The following is a 24,044-nucleotide window of genomic DNA, read 5'->3' as shown; positions in this document are numbered from 1 at the left end:
GTTCTTTTCCCTCTCATCCCTACCCACAAGTTGTATCATTCATTTTCAACAGAGTGCCTACTGAGTACTACTGCCTTTTTTTTTTTTTTTTGGCCTGTTATGGGGTTTGAACTGAAGGCCTGGGTGCTGTCCCTGAGCTTTTCTGCCAAAGGCTAGTGCTCTACAACTTTGGGCCATAGCTCCACTTCGAGTTTTCTGGTTGTTAATTGGAGATAAGTCTCATGACTTTCCTGCTGGGGCTAGCTTCTAACAACAATCCTCAGATTTCAGCCTTCTGAGTAGCTAGGATTACAGATGTAAGCCACCAGTGGCCCAGCTCAAAGAAAGGACTTTTAAGAAAAAATTCTAAGAGTAAGGACTGAGCATGATGATGTGTGCCTATAGTACCAAGTAGATGAGTGGCATGGGTAGGACGTATAAGAATCAAACTCCAGGGGCTGGGAATATGGCCTAGTGGCAAGAGAGCTTGCCTTGTATACATGAACCCTTAGGTTCGATTCCCCAGCACCACATATATAGAAAACGGCCAGAAGGGGTGCTGTGGCTCAAGTGGTAGAGTGCTAGCCTTGAGCAAAAAAAGTAAGCCAGGGACAGTGCTCAGGCCCTGAGTTTAAGGCCCAGGACTGGCAAAAAAAAAAAAAAAAAAAAAAAAAAAAGAATCAAACTTTAATGACACCCCTGAGCAAAAACATAGGACTTTGTCTGAAAAATAAAGCAGAAAAGGGCCAAAGTATGGTTTCACGTGGTAGAGTACATAAGTATACAATACACATGCCCGTTTAAAGCAACAAGATGGTGAGCATATTTTTCATGTTCTCTATCCACCGTTAACTTTGACGCAATCATGTATGTAGTTAATCTTCCCCCAAGCACACGCCAGTGAATGATTAATATTAACTGAAGATGAGAGAAAATCCATTTGGTAGGATAGTGCTAGGGATGGAACGCAGAGCAAATACTGAGGAGCTCTGTTCCCAACCCCAGGTTTCACCAAGTTTTGATACTTGTGTTTCTTGGAACTATGAAGTATTGAAGTTAAAATGCTTATATTTGTTGTTTTTGTTTGTGATAGGGATAATTACTTTGAAAATGGTCAGTTTTTCAAGTATTATGGATTGTTTAATATGAGGGCCGTCTGTTGAGACTAGTTTAGAGAATAGCGTATGGATCACTGCCTTGAAAAAACATCATTGTTTAGGGGGAGAAGTAATATAAGCTCCATGCATGCATCTCCCAAAATTGGCTAGCCAGCCTTTTTAATCAAATACCTTATTTCCTTTAGCAATGGTCCTATTTAAAGTACTCCTTTAAAGCCAGTGGCTCACACCTATAATTTAACCTAGTCAGGCTGAGATTTGAGGATCATAGTTCAAAGCCAACCTGGACAAAGTCTGTGAGACTCATATCTTCAGTGAGCCACCAGAAAACTGGAAGTGACACTGTGGCTGAAAGTGGTAGAATACTAGCCTTGAGCAAAAAGAGCTCAGGGACAGTACCTAGGCCCTGAGTTCAAGCCCCACGGCTCAAATATATATATATATATGTTCACTTAGCTCTTCTTGCTGTTCTCTGTGTGTGTTTGTGTGTGTGTATACGCGTACTTGTACTCAAGAGTCTTGCACTCGCACTTGACTTTCACTTGAGTTCTGGCTTTTTTACTGGTTACTTGGAGATAAGAAGCTCATAGATTTGTCTGCCCATAATACACCTTCAAACCTCACATCTCAGTGTCTCGTGTAGTTAAGAGTATAGGCATGAACTACCAGCACCCAGCTCCTTGTTATTATTTTAAGGAATATGTATGTTTATTACTTGAAATTTGGCGGTCATTAATTTTAAACTACATCTAATAACTACATACTACTAGATTAGCAAAGAAAGTTAAGAGAGTTTATAGATTATTTCAATGCTAGGCAGTAAAGGAAGGGGAATTATTAGTACACAAACGGAGCCCTCATTAACTATCAGTTTTGAATAGTGGTTTATTTAGTTAGCAAACCATGAAGGAACTTATGCCTCTATCTTCGATAGTACACAGATGGCTTCCTGATGGGCAATAGGAAAGGGCTTGTTCCCTGTAAGAGTTCTCTGTCAAAGAGATTAAGCACGAACTGGACCACACTAAAGGACTGGATCAGATAGCCTTGGGTTCAGTCAGCACTCTGTACTTTGCTGTGTGAGTGATCTTGTCCCTTCCTTTTGCAGAATACAGATGTCCTCAGTGCTCCCTGTATATCTTATAGTATTGGCATGAGACTTCAGAGAAATACATTAAAGAGCTTTAGTAGGTGTCATGCTTTTTTAGTTGAGCACTTCATTTTTTTCTGGGTTTGTATTTGTTGTAAATTATGTACTTCTGTTGTGGTTTGACATGGAGTCTCTCATCTCAGGCTGAGTTGCTGAGCCAGAGTTGAACTCCTGGGCTCAGCAGTCTTTCTGCCTTGGTCTTCCTAGTAGCAGAGACTCCAGGTGTGTCACCATGCTCAGGGCCACTATGCCTTTGCCCCATGAGTGAAAAAAACAACATTGTCCAGTCTGTAAATGATTTTCTCAGACCCCAATGTCAATCCTTTTCTGACTGGATCAGCAGAATCACAAGGACCAACGTAAGACATGGAAGCTGAATGGTTCAGAATAATTTGTCCTATCACTACTCAGATTTAGTTATTCAGAGAGGCCACTTAATATAGTGTATAGGCTGTTGGACCCACAGTAGAAATAGAGGAGCACTACCAGGCACCGGGAGATGGGAGGTTCTTCATTGAAGCCAGCTGTAGGAGAGCTATCACCACCTGCAAAGGAACCCTGAGGGAAAGTTAAGGGGAGGATTTAAAGGCAGAAACTGAAATTTTTACATATGTTTGGTTAGTACGAGGAGGTTAGGTACTAGACAACTCTGGACTATGTGGAGATGGCAGTACACATTTCTTAATTTAAACAAAAGTGACTGGGTAGGTGGGGGTTCATGACCTAGGTAGGTTGTAAAGCAGTTTAACAATTTGCTGGGGGTTATATCTCTCTTCCTGAACTCCTGGTAGCCCTTGTCGTAAAACTCCAGGTGGCTCTCTGCTATAAAACTGGCCAAGGGGAGGCTATAGACAGATTGAGCCAGATTGTTTGTTGGTTTTAATACTTTTTTACTTCAGTAAGGTCAGTATAATTTCCCCTATTTGATTTGCAGTATTAATCATTTGAATCATTGTGCTAGACGTCTCATTGCTGTGACATAATATCTAGCAGAAATAGCTTGAGAAAGGATTTACTTTGCAGCTTCATGGTGAAAAGCATATGGAAAGCAGAACAGCTGGCAAAGCAGCAATCGGGAAGGAGAAGGGGGAAAGGGGGAAAAAGAGGAGAGAGAAGAGTGGGAGAGAGAAGGGGAACTACTGACTTTAGGATGCTGCCTAGCTTGTTGCCTTTGTTTATCCTTTTTCCTATTTATTCCATCTGGGGTCCATCTGGGATGGTAGGTAGTGGTGCCAACATTCAGGGAAGGTCTTAATCTTCTCTGGAAAAAACTTTCAGATAAACCCTGGATATTTCTCCATCCATCCAGTCAAACTAGCCATCACAGTCAACCTAGCTAAAGGGTTGACAGCTTTGCAAAGAACCAGCTTTTATTTTCATTGTTTTTGTTTTGTTTCTAGCATGTGAGCCCACAGCTCTACTTTGGCCTTTGTTGTTTTTTTTAATAGTTTTAGTGTGAATAAGGGTCTGACAGACTTGCTGCTTCAAACTGTGGTTCTCAGATCTTAGCCTCCTACGTAGCTAGGATTACAGGCTTGAGCCACTGGTGCCCCTTGATTTTTTTTTTCCTCTCTTTTATTTTTGCTCAAAACTTCAGTATGGCACATTACCGTTTCATATTTATAGATTGGTTAGCATTAAAGTCAGACAAAAGTGCTTAGCAAGGATTTGGATATTACTAGTTTGCTGATAGGAATGTAATCCAAATGTCTGTCAACTATGAAATGACTGTGAAAACTGATTAATTTAATTTTGTTTATTTTTTATTTTTGCTGATACCAGGGTGTAAATTCAGAGCCCCACACTTGCTAGGCTTGCTTGTTCATAGCTGACACTTTACTGCTTGAGCCATGTCTCCAATCTGTTTACTTGCTGCTGGTTAGTTTGGAGATCAAATCTTAAGGAATTATCTGACTTTGGACCTGGATCTTCCAGATTTCAGCTTTTTGAGTAATTAGGATTACTGGCAAGATCCGCTGGTAACTGGCACAAATGTTGGTTTTGTGTTTTTTTTTTTCAGGCTTGATTCACTTCATTGTTCTTGTATAAAAATCCTATGTTATAGCCACAGCTGGAGCCTGGGTCCTCTGCATGGAGACTCAGGTGTGGGTTTTCACAAGATGGTCAGTGAATTCCTGATAAGGAGATTTGGTGAACACGGTCTCTTTCCAGAGATCAGGGGTCAGGTAACTGTAGGTCTTGGAGATGGCATCAAAAGTGGCCTTGGCAAAGTTGCCCAGAGTAGCAGTACAGCCCCTGGCTGAGGTGTAGCAGTTATCAATACTAGCCATCATCAACAGCTTCTTGGGGACAGGAGCTGAAACAATCCCAGTGCGTCTGGGGGCGGGATGAGGCGCAGCAGCACAGATCCCCAGCGGCCTGTCACCTTGCACGGGACGGTGTGGGGCACGGACGGTGTGGGGCTTGCCAGTCTTGTTCCCCCAGTAGCCTCTCCGCACAGGGACACTGGAGAGCTTTGCCAGGATGATGGCTCCTCGGATGGCAGTGGCAACCTCCTTGGAGCACTTAACACCCAAACCCACATGGCCATTGTAGTCACCAATGGCTACAAATGCCTTGAACCTGGTGCGTTGGCCAGCTCGGGTCTGCTTCTGCACGGGCATGACCTTCAACACCTCATCCTTGAGGGACGCCCCCAGGAAAAAGTCAATCATCTCAGACTCCTTGATGGGCAGGGAGAAAAGATAGATTTCCTCCAAAGACTTGATCTTCATGTCCTTAACCAGGTGGCCTAGTTTGGTGATGGGGATCCATTCCTTGTCTTCGGCCTTGCCTCCACGAGCCCCGTGGCCAGGACCCCAGCCTCTACCACGGCCACGGCCTCGACCCCGAAGGCCGCTACCGAAGCCTCCTTGGAAGCCCCCAGGGCCTCCGGGCCCTCCCGCTGCACCGGCGTCATCCGCCATTTGGTGTTTTCCCGAGAAGAAGCAGCTTTTTTTTTTTTAATTACTTTTTAATTATGTTTTTCTGTTTAACCTGTTCACTTATGTGTACAGAACATCTTGATCAGACTTAGCCCTTCTCAAAGGGGCCCAGGCACTGTACAGTCTGGGAATCAGAAGCAAGTATCCTGCACAGCAGGTTAAGATTCTGCCACAGAACCACTGATGTACCAGTTGGTTAGTTTTTTAAAAAAAAGAAATGATTGACAAGTAAGTACCTGTGAGGCAGTGAGATATCTAATAGTGCATTAATTTTATTTTTCTAATGGGGCTTAGTATTTCTTAAGTGTTGAAGATTTAATTTGTAGCTGGAAATTTAAAGCAGACACAACACAAATAAACATTGTGTTTCTTTATTGTTGCCTAAATAAAGACGGTTTGTCAAGAGTGTAGGATGTTTTGAGTGAGGACAGTTTGTAGAGTTAACTTGTAATCTAATGCTGTCACCATGGGATTCTCTGAATAGGAAGGTCCTACATAGTGGGGAAAGGTAAAATCTTAGGACCTCATTACTCATCACCAGGGCTTGTGCCTTCATGGCAGAACATTCACGTGCTTCCATGTAAGGGAATGTTTAAAAACAGATCTTCTAGTTCCAAAGTAAACCTTAGTACTGGCAAGGTCTCATCGTCAAAGGAGAGAATACAGTTGCTCAGGTGTCAAGTTTCCATGTCTGGATTTAAGTTTGATTAATTTTTCCCTCTTCTGGTGGATGGTATGGACCAACTCCATTACTTTTGCTTCGAGCTTTTCCAGCCCCATTTGTCCATATCCTCCCCACCCCCATTTGAATTGCTTGGCATTCTGGAATTGACATAACTGAAAGAATTTATTTCTATGTCTGTCCTAGGTTTTTCTCTTTGTTGGTAAAAATGACATAACATGAAACTTTTAACCATTTGTAAGTTTGCAGTTCAGTAGCAATAAATACCTTTATATTTTTGTACAATGAGCAGATCTTCACCATTTTATCTTGTAAATGTGAAATACTATTCATTAACTGGTGTAGTACCCTCATCTGCTCTAGCCCCTGACAACCACCATTCCAGTTTCTATGAACTTGACTACTTTGGATGCATCTTATGTGTAGAGTCATATAAAACTTGTCATTTTGTGACTGGTTTATTTTTAACATATTGTCCAGGTTCAGGCTGTGTTCTGTTTTACCAGTTTAAATATGTGTCTACTCTTGAGAGCCTGTTTGGAGGTTCTGGCAGGGGAGCGCAGCTACTCGTATCCCCTTGACCGAAGACCGGGCCTCCTCTATCGGGATGGTCATCCTCTTTGATCCAGCGCGTAGCTTCGGGAGGGACGCACATGGAGTGGTGAGGGAGGAAGGGGACACCCACCTAGCCAGCCAGATCAGCCAAACCAACCCTGGCAATCAGTGGGGAGACAGGTGTCGCAGCCAGGTCGCCCTCACATCCATGTGTGTCTATTCTTATGACATAGTACTACACTGTTGTTTTCTTCTTTTTGTTTGTTTGTATTTCATGAATTTTTTAGATGACCTCACTATGTAGCCCAGACTGTCTTTGAATTTGCAGTCTTTCTCCCAAAGCCTTCCAAGTTCTGGGATTATAGGCATTTAACACTACAACAGGCTCGTCTCACTGTTACACTGAAGCTTCACCTTTTCTGTTGGTGTGGGACTTGAACACTGGGCCTTGTTGCTGTCCCTGAGCTCTTTTGCTCAAGGCTACCACTCTACCACTTGAGCTACAGCACTACTTCCAGTTTTCTTGTGGTTAATAGGAAATAAGAGCCTCAGGGACTTTCCTGCCCAGTTTGACTTCAAACTGTGATAATCAGATGTCAGCCTCCTGAGTAGGATTACAGGCATGAGCCACCTGTGCCCAGCAAGAATCTTTTTTGCTTTATCACATACTGGGAGATAGAACCCAGGGCCTAAAAGCATGCTACACAGATTTTACCATTGAACCACACACTTGCCTTGGTCTTGATCTTAGAGTAAAAATTTTCAGTCCCATCACGGGTTTGGTGCTATTAGCTGTTATTTTTCATATATGGCCTCTATTATATTGAGGTAGTTTCCTTCTATCTCTGCTTTGTTTGGAGTGGGTGTGTGTAGAAACAGGACACTGATGGGACAGTGAGTTTTGTCATATCTCTTTTCTCCACCAATTGAAAAGATAATGTGGGTTTCCTTTTTCATTGTGTCACCTTGATCAAGTTTCATATGTTAACCCGTCTAGATAGAATTCCTTGAACACATGTGTGCTCTGTTGATCATGGCATATATTCCGTTTGATATATTGCTGAATTCAGTTTGCCAGTATTGAGGATATTTGTATTTGTGCTCATAAGTGGCACTAGCCTGTAGTCTTTGATGTCTTTGGCTATCTTGCTGGCCTCAAAATGAGATTAGGAGTATTCTCTCCAGTGTTTTGGATGAGTTATAGTAGAGATTGATGATAACTGTTCTTTAAATGTTTACTTTTCCCTCTCAGTTCTTTCTCTCAAAGCAAAACTATTTTGTCTAGTACTTTACTCTTTTGGAAGGTTCTAGTTCCTTATTAAATCTCTCTACTAGCTGTAGGCACATACAGATTTTCTATTTCTTCAAGGTTCAGTCTTGGTAGATTGTGTTTTTCTAGGAAGTTATCTTTTCTAATTTTCTTTCTGTAAAGTCCTCCTATACTGTAATGACGTCCCTTGGAGATAAGGGTCTCACAGACTTTCCTGCCCGGACTGGCTTTGAGTCACAATTCTCCAATCTTAGCCTCTTGAATAGCTAGTATTTTGGGTGTGAGCTACAGGCCCCCAGCTTGACAAAAGTTTTTGAGAGTGACATACCCTCACATGAAAGAAGTAGTTGAGCCGTAAGTTAGCTCAAATGTTAATCAATTGGTTGAGTGATACAATGTTACTCTGATAATACTATTCAGTAATTTTGTTGAGTAGTATTATATTTAACTATTTGTTCCTTCCTTTGAGGAGTTTTCATTTCCTTGTGTCAGGCTATAACAGGTTGATATTCCTAGAAAATATAATGATGTATACAGAAGTAATGTTTAATATTTTAATAAGCTGTAATATAAGGGTAGAATAAAGGGAGGAAGGGGAAAAATGAGGGAGGAGGTAACAAGTTGGATAAGAAATGTATAAGTGGATCTGGAAAATTAGTGTTAACTAGACTAGACTTATAATGTGAGAAAAGACAAATAATTGCCTAGAGGAATTGTCCTAGGGGAGAAAAGGAGGAAGCTGTTATCTGATTCTTCCCTCCATTCCTTATAGGCTTAAAACTGTTTGGAGGGGCCAGACGTGTGGCTCTCCAGTGAAGCTTCTGACTAGCATGGGTAAGACCCTGAGTTCAAACACCCCCCCCCCATGCTGGGGAATGCAAACCTCAGAACTGTTTGGAGTTGGTTGGCTTCCATGGTAACATGCTGGTGAGCTGTGGGAAAGGCAAGGTAATTTTTAAGGGAAAGGGTGGTGGGGAAGAAGATTTAACAAAGGCAACAATCTAGGTGAAAGGAGAACTTCCTAAAGCAATGCACATCTTCCTAGAAGTACTTCATTGTGTTTCAAGACTAACTGCTTCAGCAGCTGGCAAACCAGCAGGAGCATGTCGATTTTGCTTCCTTGGTTACAGGGAGTGATAGTGTACTTGACCTTCGGCAGAGCAGGGTCACGGAGAGGGCATCTTTAAACAGCCCTGTCTTGTGTGATGAATGGAATCTGCACTGGCTGGCAGGGCTTGAAAGCACAGCCCTGTAGATTTTCACCATCCTGGCCAGTTTGGTTGGTCTCTGTGTGGTCTGGAGGTTGCTGAGGAAAAAAGGTAGATGAAGCCTCAGGGAGCTGTTGGCATGGTGAGTGAGTGTCCAGAGGCTCTTCTCTGTTTCTGGGGAACCCTTGCAGTGTTTCAATATCCTTGTGTTTCAATAGGCACTTGTTTGAAGCAGTTGACAAGGCGACACAGGATTTAGGCATCCTAATGTGTATTTGAAGGAATTCAACTTGGTGTCTATTGCTGGGCTAAACTCCTAGCAAATTGTTTCTTCAAAAGACCTTGAAGTAAGGTGCATACTGAATAAATTCAGATGTGGCAAACGCTGATTACTTGCTTGCTTGTTCTTTTCTTGGCAGCTTAATGTGGATTCAAACACAATTTTTGAACCGTATTGCTCTCATTGTTTTACATAATAGTGGGAAGTAGTTGTTGACTTTGAGTTTTGAATGTGAGTGAGTTTATTCTAAGGTCTCATTATTAGCCCAGGCTGGCTTGGAACTAACATTCCTCTTGCTTTAGCCTTCTGAATGCTACTAATTGTGGATCTTTGTTTTTGTGCCAAGAAATTTAGGGGTACATTAGAAGAGTTGTTCATTTTCATTTTTGTTTTGAGACAGGTCTCACTGTGTAACCCTGCCTGGCCTTAAACTCATGATCCTCTTCCTTCAGCCTCCTGAGGTAGGGCTTACAGTCTTAGGTACCACCATACCCAGCACACCTGGAGGGGGGAGGTGTTTATCATTCTCAGGGGTTTAGTTTATTACATTATTATTAATATTAATGTTTTTGGAAGTACTGGGACCCTCGCATTTGCTCCACTGATGCTTTACCATTTGAGCCATGCCTCTAGTCTAGCTTTTTTTTGCTGGTTAAATGGAAATGGAGTATCACAGACTTTACTACTGGGGCTGGCTTTGATTCCTGGTTCTCCAGGTCTCAGCCTCCTGAGTAGATGATGTTGGGCTACCATTAGCCAGTGCTAGAAAATTATAAAGATGGGCTGATCCATTTTTATATAAATGACACATTTATATTGTTCAGGTTTCATCCTTCATTGACTTCACTGTGGAAAAAGTGCTGAACTTAAAGCCAGTGGGCCAGTTAGGAAGGTTCAGTGGTTTATGTGAAGAAAAGGCTCCCTAAAGACCAGCAGCCTCCTACAGATTCTTCCCTTTGATGAAAGATCAGCGTGGAAAGGGCTTGTAACACTTAGCCCAGTGACCCTTCCCCAAACTTATGGTTTAATGATTCTTTGAAATAGATTTAAAAGAAGGATGTGATACATTTTAGTGCAGGCTGGAGGCATCCCCTGACAGAAACCCTTATCCCACTTAGACATTTACATTGTTCATTATTTCCCTTGGGAGTGTTAGGGGAGAAATCGGAAGTTCCTGGCTGAGATTTGTAACATACTAGGTCTGCATGCTGTTTTCTAAACACTAAACTTTGTTGCTCAACTAATAACCTATGAGAATGTTACAATCCAAGCTAAGAATAAATAGTAGAATAAATTGTAGAATTTGCACATAAACTGTTAACATGAGCATCATCTTCACCCAGATGCGCATCTTTTAGCAAATGCCTTTGTGTAAGCAGTGGCGTGCTCTGATGGGATGGACAAGGCTACTGTGTTCCTGTTCCAGTGTGAGGATGTCTCCACCCCTCATTGCTGGGAACATAGTAGAGTCAGAGGGAGCTAGTTAGTGCTCCTTGACTAACATAAGAAGTGCTAACCTGTACCTGGAGAATGGCTAATTAGCAGACAGATGAGAGTAAAGATCTCTGCAAAGTACAAGTATCAAAGCTTGCATATAATGCAGACCTTATGCCTTCCCTAAGGTAATGTATTCACTGGGCAGCCATTGTAGGTCTGGGCGTGGGAGGAAAAGGAGAAAAGGAATGCCCCCCCCCCCACCTCTGAGGTCCCCAAGAACAGAGTAAGAGTAAGTGAGTGCTCTTTGGAGGAGCCCCCTGGGGGTGGGGAAAGACTGGCCAGTGGAGCATAGCTTTGTGTTAGAATGTGGGAACAGAAAGCCTTTGTGGGGAAGACAGGCATGGTGACTTTAGAAAGGAAGGGAGCTTCAACAGCTGGTTCTATCATTTCAGACTGGGAAGGCCTATTTTCTAACATCTGCACCTCATCTAGCTTCTTTGTGGTTTTCATGGAGTCATTTGGATTTTATGTTATTGCCTTTGTTGTTGTTTTGCAATACTAGCATTGGAACTCAGGCCTTGTACTCGAAAGGCAGGTCATGCTACTGCTCAAGCCATGCCCTCAGCCATTTTTGCTTTACTTTTCCAATAGGGTCTCAGATTTTTGCCTAAATCTTCCTATTTTATACCTCCTGCTCAGCTGGGATTTCAAGTCCATGCCACCATGTTTCTTCATACATTGTGTGTTTAAAACAATGGTAGATAGGAACGCATCCTCAGTGTAGAGTTAGTATTATAATGGACAACGTTTACTCTAGGTCACCTGAAAAAGGCAAGTCAACATGCCTTCAAGATTTGGCTGGTTTCTTCTACTTAGATAGACTACTTCTTTCTTTGACGACTTATTTTTTGTTTTTTTGTTTTTTTTGGAAACTAGACAATTCTGGAGGCACTTAACAGTCATCTAAAGGGCTGGCCCCTCTCCTGTGCTTCCTTCACTGACAGTGCAAGCATAGGCATTGTCTTAGTGACTAGCAAACCATATTGTCTTGGCAAAATCATTTGAACATATATGTGAGAGAGATTTCTGGGCTCCCTGTTCTATTGGTCTGTTTGTCTGTCTTTATACCAATACCATGCTGTTTTTGTTGTTGTAAATTGAAAGTTTAGGGCTGGGAATATGGCCTAGTGGCAAGAGTGCTTGCCTCATATACATGAAGCCCTGGGTTCGATTCCCCAGCACCACGTTTACAGAAAATGACCAGAAGTGGCGCTGTGGCTCAAGTGGCAGAGTGCTAGCCTTGAGCAAAAAGAAGCCAGGGACAGTGCTCAGGCCCTGAGTCCAAGGCCCAGGTCTGGCAAAATAAATAAATAAATAAAAGACTTCTTAGTAAATTGAAAGTTTAGTTTTTAATTTTTTTGTGTGTGTGTGCCAGTCCTAGGGCTTGAACTCAGGGCTTGGTGCTGTCCCTGAGTTTTTTTGCTCAAAGCTAATATTCTGTCACTTGAATCAGAGCTCCACTTCCAGCTTTTTTGGTAGCTAATTGGAGATAAGAGTCTCATGAACTTTCTTGCCCAAGCTGGCTTTGAACTGTGATCCTCAGATCTCAGCCTCCTGAGTAGCTAAGATTATATGTATAAGCCATGGGCACCTGGCTGACAGTTTATAATATTTTGCATTTATGAAGTACAAGGTGATAGTAGGGCTTATGAATACAAAAATGGAATAAACATGTCAAGTTACTTAGCATATCCATCATTTCAAATGTCATTTTTGTGATAAAATTTGAAACTTACTTTCTTGGTGATTTTGAAAATGTACAATATGTAGTTATTAACCATACTCACCATACTATGTAATCTCAAAAATGAAAAATGTGCATGGTAGTTCATACATGTAATTTCTACCACGTGGGAATTGGGAAAATTGGAGCCGAGTCTGGCTCCAAGCAAAAGCAGTACCCTAAAGAAGAAAAAAGGAAGAGGAGGAAAGGGAAAAGGAAGAGATGAAAAATAAAGGAAAGGAAGAAGGAAAAGGAAAGGAAAGAAAAGAACAAGAAGGAATATGGTATAGCTAGTGCTTGCCTAGTGAGCCTGAGGCCCTGAGTTCTTACCGTAATAGTAAAGAGAGGGAAAAAAAGACATAGCCACCGTTCTCTGGTTCTTACTGTAAGTTTGACTGTTTTAGATTCCGCATGTGAATGAGGACATGCAGTTCTGTGCTTGGCATATGTTCTCTTAGCATAATGTTCTCCAATTCCATCCATGTTCTCATAAATGGCAGACCTTTGTTAGTGGTACACTCCATTGTATATCCGTACTGCATTTCCTCCATTGTTGATGGACACTTAGGTTGATTGTGTAACTTGGCTACCTTGAAAAATGCTACACTGAATATCTCTTCAGATGTCAGAAGTGAGATTGCTAGGTCCTACAGCTGATGACTGTAGTTCAGTATTTGAAATGAAGAGGTAACTTTTTCTTTTCAAGGTGATCTGGCTCTTTGGGTCCTTTGTAGTGAGTTCCATATGAATTTTAGGACCTGCTGGTCAGTTTATGCTAGAAAAGCATCTGGAATTTCCTAGGGATCATAGTGAATCTGTAAGTCAGTTTACGGAGGATTGCCATCTTACCAGTATTCCATCTTCTGGTTCATACACACAGATTTATTTATTATTTTGCTGCATGGGTCTTGAACTCAGTACCTGGGCACTATCCTTGAGCTTTTTTGCTCAAGGCTAGCACTCTACTACTTTGCGCCACAGTGTCACTTCTGGTTTTCTAGTGGTTATTTGGAGATGAATCTCAACAATTTTCCTGCTTTGAACTGCTGGGTGGCTTTGAACCGTGATCCTCAGATCTCAACCTCCTGAGTTGCAGGATTGCGGGTGTGAGCCTTCAGTGCCCAGCCCAACCCAGATGTTTTTTTATTTAAGCTGTTAAACAGTTCTAGCAATCTTTTTTTCTAGCATTCTTTTATAGTTTTCATTACAGATCTCATACTTACTGTCTTAAATTTGTTCCTAAATAGTTTGCTCTTGTTGATGTTATAGTCAGTGAGATTGTTTCCTCAATTTTATTTTTGACTCATTCATTGCTAATGTTTATGACTACAGCTGACGGTTCTACATTGATCCTTGTATCTTGTAACCTTGGAATTTATTTATTAGCTCTTAGTAGATTTTTTTGTGTGTGGGGGGATGAGTGGACTGATTTTTTTTTTTTTGCAGGTAAGATTTAATTTACAGGTAGAGAGATAGTTTTACTTCCTCCTTCCCAGTGAGGATACAAACCTACTTTTCTCTCCTTTTATGCCCTGCTCGTGGACTCCACTTCAGTGTTTTGTGCAAGTGATGAAAGCGAGCATCCTCATCTTGCTTCTCGTCTCAGGGGAATGCTTTTCATCTTCTGCTCTTTACCAAGTTGCAAACTTCCCTTCTGTTCCTAGGTTGTTGAGTGTTTTTATCATGAAAGGGTTATTAGGTTTTCTCAAAGGCTTTCTCTGTCAATTGAGATGATCATGTGGGTTTTGTCCTTTATTGTTTTAATATGATGTACTATATTGATTTACATATGTTGAGCCATCCTTGCATTTTTATGTATTTATTTTTGTCATTTGTGGGCCTTGAACTCAGGTCCTGGTGCTGTCTATGTGCTCCTTTGCTCAAGGCTAGCACTCTACCACTTGAGCCGTAGCACCACTTCTGGCTTCTTATGAATACTTTATTGGAGATAAGTGTCTCGTAGACTTTCCTGCCCTGGCTGGCTTCAAACCATGATCCTCACATCTCAGTTTCCTGAGAGCTAGGATTACAGGTGAGAACCACTAGTGCCAGGCCATCTTTGCATTCTTGAGATAAACCCCACTTAAGTGCTCCTAGATTTGGTTTGCTCTCTTTTGTTAAGTTTTGTTTTGTTGTGGTATTGGGGTTTGAGCTCAGTACCTCACATTTTCTAGGCAGGTACTCTGCCACATGTGTCATATCCCAGGCCTATTTGCTTTTATTTTTCAGATAAGGTCTTGCATTTGCCTGGAAGTGAGCTCAGACTTGATCTTTCATGTAGTATGTGAACAACTATGCCTGGATTGTTCATTGAGAAGCAGATTTTGCTAAATAACTCTTTGCCTGTCCCGAACTCTAAGCACAGTCCTCCTGATCTCCACCTCCCAAGTAGCTGGGATTACATGTTGAGGATTTTTAACATTATGTTCATAAGAGATATTGATCTATCATTTTCTTACATACGCCTTTGGTTTTGGTGTTGGCTAATATCGATCTCATAGAATGAATAAGGAAATGTTCTGTCCTGTTTTTTGGAACTATGTAGAGTTTAGTTCATGATAATACTTTTAATCAAGGAAACTGATATCTTCTTACTTCAGGTACGCAGGTGACAGCTCAGCACTTTGAACCTTGCCTTTGGTAGGTATTGACTAAATCCAGACCCTTATGTTCCTGGTGGGCTTTTCCCAGCTCCATCCCATTGTGACTGAGGCTTCCTAATGCCATTAAATGCTGTGGTCCCTATAGTTTTCAGTGTCTTGCAGGTTCTGTTTGTCACTCCTGCATTGCTACTAGTGCCTTTCTCTGGAAAGTCATCTAAAAGAATTTTACAGCTGGCTTTGACCGTAGTGAAAATTTTCAAAGATGTTATTTTGGTAATTTTTTTAAAAATTAAGTTGTGTGGAACAGGAATGAAAATTCCTTTGGTTTTCCTTGTATTTCCCAGATTAGAAACAGCTATTTTAAGATGCTATTTTCTGGGGCCACCTTATGGTAATATTCTGACTGATCCTTTGCCATGCTGGGTTAATACCTCAGAATTGCACAAAGTTAGCAAGAAGAGACTATTCTCGCCCCACTGAACATCTTCCTGACCCCTTTGATCTCACCCACAGGTACCACATACACAGACCCTTCGGCCGGAATCTCCAGGGATGACCAGCCCCTCCCCACGCATCCAGATAATCTCCACCGACTCTGCAGTAGCCTCACCTCAGCGCATTCAGGTACTTGTGCCAGTCTTGCTGGGTCTGGCCACCTGCCACCTCAGCCCTGCTTTCCCTCCATCTGTTAAAAAACAAATCTGTCTAAGGGTTTCACTAAGGAGCTGTGCCTATTAGAATCAATTCTGGTACAATCTTGTTTTATTTTATTTTATTTTATTTTATTTTATTTTATTGTCAAGATGCTGTACAGAGGGGTTACAGTTACATACTTAAGGTAGTGAATACATCTTGTGTCATCCTTGTTACCCCCTTCCTCATTTTTCTCCTGCCTTCCCTCCCTCCAACTCACCCTCCCCTCGCTTTCATCATTTTTTTTTTAGCCTTCCCAATGATGGACATCATCATTCTAGTCTACAATGCTTATGAATGCTATGAACATTAACCATAAAACAATTCTTTCCAAGTTGGAATATGTACTTTTCGTTCCTTTTGCTTAGTGTAATCTGTTTGTTTGTTTGTTTTTTTGGCCAGTCCTGGGGCTTGGACTCAGGGCCTGAGCACTGTCCCTGGCTTCTTTTTGCTCAAGGCTAGCACTCTGCCATTTGAGCCACAGCGCCACTTCTGGCCATTTTCTGTATATGTGGTGCTGGGGAATCGAACCCAGGGCCTCATGTATATGAGGCAGGCACTCTTGCCACTAGGCCATATCCCCAGCCCTGCTTAGTGTAATCTGATCCTTCATTTTCCTCTTACTTCTTCCCCCTTCCCCCTCACCACTGCCCTCGAGTTGCTTGGTTCACTTTCACCAATGTCCATTGCAGCTGTTGGGCCTCCTCTCTACTGTTTTTTTTTTTTTTTGGCCAGTCCTGGGCCTTGGACTCAGGGCCTGAGCACTGTCCCTGGCTTCTTCCCGCTCAAGGCTAGCACTCTGCCTCTTGAGCCACAGCGCCGCTTCTGGCCGTTTTCTGTATATGTGGTGCTGGGGAATCGAACCTAGGGCCTCGTGTATCCGAGGCAGGCACTCTTGCCACTAGGCTATATCCCCAGCCCCTCTCTACTGTTTTTTGTTTCATCTCTTTCCACTCATTCTGTGCCCTCCTCCCAGCCTTCCTCAGATGTGCACGTGTGTACACCGTATGTGAGGAAAAGAATATAGGGTCCTCTAAATACTAGAAGACAAATAAAGAAGAAGTCCTTTGCGTCCTTATCTTTGGAGTGCTTTTCAGTTTGGATATTATTTTAGGTGCATATGAAGTAGTGTTTGGGTTTTACTTTTTGGTGTCTTTTTCCCAAGACTGACCTTTTTTGGTCTCACTGTCAGTTGGTATCTTGGGTCCTGTTTTCTTTGTCGTGTCTCTTGGTTATTTAATTCTAACACCCGCATATCGTTTGTCTCTCTGTTCTTGGCTTGTCTCACTCAACATGATTTGTTCTAGTCTTGTCCATTTCCCTGCAGATGCCATTATTGTATCATTTCTAATAGCTGTGTAGAATCCCATTGTGTACAGGTACCACATTTTTGGGATCCATTTATCTGTAGTGGGGCATCTGGGTTGTTTCCCTATCTTGGCTATTGTGAACGGTGCAGCAGTGAACATGGAGGTGCAGGTGTCCTTGTCCTATCCTGGATCCTGTTGCTCAGGGCAGATGCCTAGAGCGGTATGGCTGGGTCATGGGGGATGTCTATGTTGAGTTTTTTTGAGGAACCTCCAGACTGCTTTCCAGAGTGGTTGTACTAGTTTACATTCCCACCAGCAGTGCAGTAGGGTTCCTCTTTCTCTGTATTTATCCACCCACTGCGGCTGTTCCATGCATGGCATGCACTGCTGTCCTGTTGGAGTGCAGAGGGCCCTTGAACAGAGCTCTCAGAGATCAAGTCCTTAGGATTAAGCTCTCACACTCAGGAAAGGTAAGGTACCCTTTTGGTATGGGTTTTATGTATAGTAAATGTAGTTGAACATCTTTCCATTTTGACCTGTAAATAAAATTAGATGTCCCTAAGTGCTACTAAACTGATGATATTTCAGTTTAAGTTTTAAAAGTGAAGTAAGGGGCTGGGGATATAGCCTAGTGGCAAGAGTGCCTGCCTCGGATACACGAGGCCCTAGGTTCGATTCCCCAGCACCACATATACAGAAAACGGCCAGAAGCGGCGCTGTGGCTCAAGTGGCAGAGTGCTAGCCTTGAGCGGGAAGAAGCCAGGGACAGTGCTCAGGCCCTGAGTCCAAGGCCCAGGACTGGCCAAAAAAAAAAATAAATAAAAAAAAATAAAATAAAATAAAAGTGAAGTAAGAGTCATTGGCTAATTTCTTTGAATTGCTTGTTTCCGAAGTTCTATGCTCTTTCCATGTCTCCCAAGTTGATAATGTTTCTTTTCTCTTAATATTCCAGTGATCTCTCCCAAGAATCAGAGAAATTGATACTTATTTGTGTGACTGGAATGGGTAGTATATATATGCTGTAACAAAATTTCACAGCATGGGCTGGGAATATAGCCTAGTGGTAAGAGTGCTTGACTCGTATACATGTAGCCCTTGGTTCGATTCCCCAGCACCACATATATAGAAAATGGCCAGAAGTGGCGCTGTGGCTCAGAGCAAAGAGAAGCCAGGGACAGTGCTCAGGCCCTGAGTCTTAAGGCCCAGGACTGGCAAAAAAAAAAAAAAAAAAATTCACAGCAAATGCGACAGAGTGGTAAAGGGGTCTCCCTTTATCCCACAAAGGGGTCACTATCACTGTGTTGCTTATTCTTTCAGAGAAGGGCCTTGCATGTAAATCTGTAAGCATACACTTATATATAAGCATACACATATGTACATCCTTACACAGGCATCAACAGTATGCATCATAAAGATATTAACTACTAGTAACTATCTGGCAATAGTTTTTTGTTTTGTTTTGTTTTGTTTTTTTTGCCAGTCCTGGGTCTTGAACTCAGGGCCTGAGCACTGTCCCTGGCTTCCTTTTTGCTCAAGGCTAGCACTCTACCACTTGAGCCACAGCTCCACTTCTGGTCTTTTCTGTTTATGTGGTACTGAGGAATCGAACCCAGGGCTTCATGCATGCTAGGCAAGCCCTCTGCCACTAAGCCATATTCCCAGCCAGTAGTTTTGTCTAGTGTAAATTAGACATCTCTCTTTCTCTGAACCCATACCCAGTTTGTTCTTTGAGCTACGGTATAGCTACCTCTTTTGCCTGGCTATCCTCCTCACTCTGCCTCCTATGTAGCTGGGTTAACAGGCATTATGAGCCAGTTCAACCTGATCTTTCACCTTTCTTTTGATTGGTGTTTACATGATTCATATTTCTTCGTGCCTTTAATCTTCTGTCTTTTTATCTATAGGCTTCCTCTAGGCAATATAAATTAGGTATTGTTACCTAACTAGTAACCTCTGTCCTTTAATGTCTATACATAGATTGCTCACATTGAAAGTGATGATTGAGGCATTGGAAGTGTGGCTCAGTTGGTAGATAGAGTGCTAGCTAGTGAGTGAAAGCATCAGGTACTAAGTTCGAGTTCCAGTCGTGGACTGAAAATAAAGAAGAAAATGGTGATTGATATATTTGGATTAATATCACTCATTTATGACTCTTTCTGTCAAAAACTTTTCTTTCAGCTCTCTATGGTATTGACTGAGCTTTTAATTTATATGATTCTCTTTATCTCTTCTCATAGTATAGTCAAAATGCTTCTTCTAAAATGTTTTCATTTGTGCCCTGTAGTTTACTATGTACATTTTAAACTTCTCTTAAATCAATCTATAAATGACACATGACTTCAGTGAAATACAGAACATAAACCATTTTAAAGTGCAGTTTGTGGCATTTAGTAGATTTGTCATTTGTGACTACAACTTGTATCTAGTTCCAAAACATTGCCATTTGCCCAGCTCCCTGGAAACTACTAATCTTCATTTTGTCTTTATGGATTATTGACTCATAGAATTTCATATAAATGGCAACCTAAAATCTGACTTTTTGTTTTGGGAGAGTAAGCGGGAGGACGGGAGAGGCCAGTATTCTGGGCCATACGGTCTTGTGTCCTGTGGCCATTGAATGGTGCTGGCAGGAGCAAGTGAACAGTGGGGACAGAAGGGTCCTGAGAGTGAAGGTAAGGAGGAGTCTGGACAAGCTGGGGAGAGGTGGGAGCTTAGTTACCACAATCTGAGGATTGAGGCTCAAAGCCAACCTGGGCATCAGGTATAATGGGGGAAGGGGAGCTGGTGGGGAGATGTAATTGCTGACTATAATCTGGTGACCTCACCTTGGTTACATCTGCTGGTGCCCTATTTCCAAATAAAGTCACACTCACAGGACCAGAGCATTCAGACTTGACAGTCTCTTGAGGGATATGGTTCTTACAATCACTCTTTTCCACCCCCATGGGGACTGAACTTTTAATAGGATTGGCCATATCCTCCCAGCCTCATTAAACAAGAGTCTGCTTGCTAGTGCTCACCCTCAGGTTCCTGGAGGGTGATTTGGTAGAGAGTGATATTTTTCTCCTGCCTTCAATTTTATTTATAGAAGTAATCTCTTTAAATAGGATGTCTAAGGAGAGGGAGAATACAAGTGACTGAAAATTATGATTGATTGAATTGATATAAGCTTGTGTCTGGGGGAATAAAGAATAATCTAGGCCCTGAGATATTATGTACAGCCAAGACTGCCATGCCTGTCTAGTTCCAGTCTGTCCCACCTCCCACTCCTGCTTGAATTCCTGATGTAGGGCCTTGACCTCGAGGACTGGGGATGCACACAAGGAGAAGCCTTGGTTCCGCACATATGGTGGGCAAAGAATGACTAGCCTTGCTTTGCCTTGCCTTGGTTTTATGGTTACGCACCATGTTAAATGTTTCAGTCAGCTGTGGACCATATAGACGATAATGGTCTCTTGAGATTATATTGCCTAGTAGTATAGCTTTCTTAATTTGTGTAAGGACAATAAATGCACAGAAATCACCTAACGATGGGTTTCATAGAATGTTTGCTTCATTAAGTGACACATAAGTGTGGTTGGTTTCATATGACTATTTTCTTAACAGGAAAAGTGGAATGAAAGGAAATCATTACTAAAAATAGCAAGGATATAACTTGGAATAAAACAAGTATTGTTAAAATTCATTCCTGAAAAGTTTACTGTTGTATTTTTTTTCACTTTGCCACAGATGGCCTCGGACAGTCACTGCCCTTCAGCACTGTGTGTAAGCGCATGGGTCTCTTACTCTTGTGTCTTACAGATTGTGACAGACCAGCAGACGGGACAGAAGATCCAGATAGTCACCGCAGTGGATGCCTCCGGGTCTTCCAAACAGCAGTTCATCCTGACCAGCCCAGATGGAGCTGGCACTGGGAAGGTGATCCTGGCTTCTCCGGAGACGTCCAGTGCCAAGCAGCTCATATTCACCACCTCGGACAACCTCGTCCCGGGCAGGATTCAGGTAAGGCCATCAAATGTACCTGTCTCAGTACTTAAGACCTCATCCTAACTTGTTTTTCTCCCTACCTGGGTAGCCAGGTCCATCCCTGGAAGGTCCTTTGGGATCCCGTAAACATGGCAGGATGCTGTTTCAACTAAAGGGAAAATCCAGCTAATGAGTTGGCCAGACCCAGAAGATAATCCACAGGGATGCTCAGAAAGGTTACACGTTGAGGAAGGATCAGCAGCCCACAGGCATAAGCAAAGGCCACAGGAAAATTATTTTTTTTCAGGCAGAAAAGTTTATTGAGGGGCAAGTAAACTACAGCCTGCACAAGATGGAGGCATGGGGAGACAGAGAGGAAGGAGAAGAGAAAAAGAGAGAAAGAGGAGAGAAAAGAGAGAAGAGAAAAGGGCAGGAGAATTATTCTTAATGAAGGCCAAGGCCACCTGGTGGCAGCCCTTAGCCCGTAATGGTTGATCTCCTAGCTCTTTTCCAGATTGCCAACCCTAGTCCTGGCTCTTCCTTCTGGTTTTACTTGCTCCTATGAACTGTTGGCTCTGGGCTCACCTTTCTGTCTCCCTGGAGCTCCCTGTGACAAGGCAGGTCCATCTGCACAAAGAGTAGATATGAAGGCAAAGCAGAGCTGTTGTTCAGCATGAGGTTGGGAGGCAGTAAATTTCTAAACCAAAAACCTAGAGGACAGAGACCCAAGACCACTGTCTCGGGGAACATGTTTGGTCAGGTCAAAGTGGAATCCCTGCTTTTTGTTTGTTTTTGTCAGTTGTGAGGCTTGAACTCCGGGCCTGGGCGCTGTCCCTGAGCTCTTCAGTTCAAGACTAGCACTCTGCCACTTGAGCCACAGTGCCACTTCCCGTTTTCTGGGGGTTAATTGGAGTATCACAGAGTTCTATGCCCGGGCTGGCTTTGAACTGCGATCCTCAGATCTCAGCCTCCTGAGTAGCTAGGATGACAGGCATCAGCCACCGGCTCCCAGCTGTCCCTGTTTGTTTGTAACTTTTAAAAATTTTTGGTGAATTGTGTGTCATGTAAAATTATCATATTAACTAGTTTTAGAGGAGTTGGTGTCATTAAGTGGATTTACCTCTGTAACTTATTTAAACAAGTTATGAAGGGCGTACACACAATGCTCCACAATGAAGGCACTGATAAAGTACTTTTCTCTACTAGTTGAAGAATGAGTGTTCTCATCTCTCTCCAGCTTCTGGCCACGCCACTGCCTCTGTGAATTTTAGGGCTCATAGAGGTGGGAATCAAACAGTTTTGCCTTTTGTAACTAGCTTATCTCAATTAGCAATGTCTACAAGGTTCATTCATTTTGTCCTCTCAGAATTTTCTTCCTTTTAAAGGCTGAATAAATATTCCATTGTGCCAATACATCACAGTTAATTTTCTCTTTCTTTTAAGACAGGGTCTCGGTGGCTCAGGATGGGCTACAGCTTGCCATCCTCCAGTCTTAGCCTCCTGAGTGGTAGGGTTACAGGCATGCATCACTATGCCTTGTTTTCATCAAATTGGTGAACACTTGCATCCTGGTGAGCTGGGGTCAGAACACCAGTTGTTCAGCTTTCAAAACTACATTTTTCCTCTCTCCAGCACCGGGTTTAATTTAAACTCTGAGCTTGCTAGGCCAGGAATCCTGCCGCTTGAGCTAGGATTTCAGGTGTGAACCACTACATCCCAGACTGCACCTTTGAGATACCTTGTGCTGAACTTAGTAAGCCAAGCCCACCCTTCCCGGCCTCCCGGCTCACAAAGGCTACTGGTGTCAGTGTTCCACAGTGTTTGCTTTATGTAGGTCCAACAAGCACAAATCATTTGAAGGCTTAGCATGTGCTCAAACTAAGTACTTTTTTTTTTCCCTTTTGCTGGTCCTGGGGCTTGAACTCAGGGTTTGGGTGCTATTTCTGAGCTTTTTTGTTCAAGGTTACTACTCTACCACTTGAACCATAGCTCTACTTCTGGCTTAGTGGTAGTTAATTGAAGACCAGAGTTTCACAGATTTTACTGCTTGGACTGGCTTTGAACCGTGATCTTCAGATCTCAGCCTCTTGAATAGCTAGGATTACAAACATGAGCCATGGATACCCTTTCTGAGTATGTTGTTTGTTTTGTTTTCAGTCCTGGGGCTTGAACTCAGGGCCTGAGCACTGCCCCTGGCTTCTTTTTGCTCAAGGCTAGTGCTCTGCCACTTGAACCACAGCGCCAATTCTGGCTTTTCCTACATATGTGGTGCTGAGGAATCAAGCCCAGGGCTTCATGCATGCTAGGGAAGTGCTCTACCACTAGGCCATATTTCCAGCCCTCCCAATTATGTTTTTAATAAGTTGTTTTTCACTCATTTTGATATGGGCAGCACTGTTTGTCACCCAGAAAGTCATGTACAAGTGAGGGCAAACAGCAGGGTATGTTTTATAGTCCTTCTACTACCAGGGACCTCAACCAGAGACCTGTTTACTAAAGCCTGTTTATCCCTCTGTTAAAGAAGCCCTTTTGCATACTCTGTAGTTGTCTGATGGGACTACAGAGACAGCTGGAAGACACTATGTGTCCTCATTTTTGAGCATGTGTGTGGCCCTTATGTGGCCCCCAGTCTTGTGGACAGGAGCCAGATGGAATTGTTGGTGAAGACTCCACTGAAGGACACACAGTCCAGCAAAGCACAGGGCTGTAGCTGTCAGTGAAGTTGTCAGCTGGGGTTTTCCATTTCCTCCATTTTCTGTTTAGGAACTCAAGACAATAATTTACAATGAAACCCAACTTAAGCAGAGCTAGATTTTTAATTGCTGCTCTGTTTGCTGGTTTCCCTTAGATCGTCACGGATTCTGCTTCTGTGGAGCGTTTGTTGGGGAAGGGAGACGTTCAGCGGCCCCAGGTGGTGGAGTACTGTGTGGTGTGCGGCGACAAAGCCTCTGGTACGCCACCTCAGTTTGGGTTCGTGTGCATCATGACTAGCAGAGTGACGGGCCTTGGGCAGTGGTGAACAGAGAAAGAACATTTTCCATAGGTTTATAGGTTTCAAACATCAA

General features: G+C 42.7%; 1 protein-coding gene and 1 pseudogene across 4 annotated transcripts in view; one reads left to right on the top strand and one right to left on the bottom strand.

Annotated features, from left to right (window-relative positions):
- Positions 1 to 24,044, top strand: part of Nr2c2 (nuclear receptor subfamily 2 group C member 2) — a 59,022-nt gene that overhangs the window by 11,855 nt on the left and 23,123 nt on the right. For all 4 annotated transcript variants that reach the window (XM_048356316.1, XM_048356315.1, XM_048356318.1 and 1 more), the window contains exons 2-4: positions 15,524 to 15,634; positions 20,815 to 21,015; positions 23,828 to 23,930. In XM_048356316.1, the coding sequence (XP_048212273.1) occupies positions 15,563 to 15,634; positions 20,815 to 21,015; positions 23,828 to 23,930 (376 nt within the window). In that variant the 5' untranslated portion in view covers positions 15,524 to 15,562. The remainder of the gene's footprint in view (positions 1 to 15,523; positions 15,635 to 20,814; positions 21,016 to 23,827; positions 23,931 to 24,044) is intronic.
- LOC125358835 lies at positions 4,302 to 5,190 on the bottom strand (annotated as a pseudogene).

The sequence above is a fragment of the Perognathus longimembris genome, chromosome 10 (assembly GCF_023159225.1).
Source record: "Perognathus longimembris pacificus isolate PPM17 chromosome 10, ASM2315922v1, whole genome shotgun sequence".
In the NCBI taxonomy this organism is placed as follows: domain Eukaryota; kingdom Metazoa; phylum Chordata; class Mammalia; order Rodentia; family Heteromyidae; genus Perognathus; species Perognathus longimembris.
Note: the sequence above shows the minus strand (reverse complement) of the source record. Positions and strands in the feature narration are given on the sequence as shown.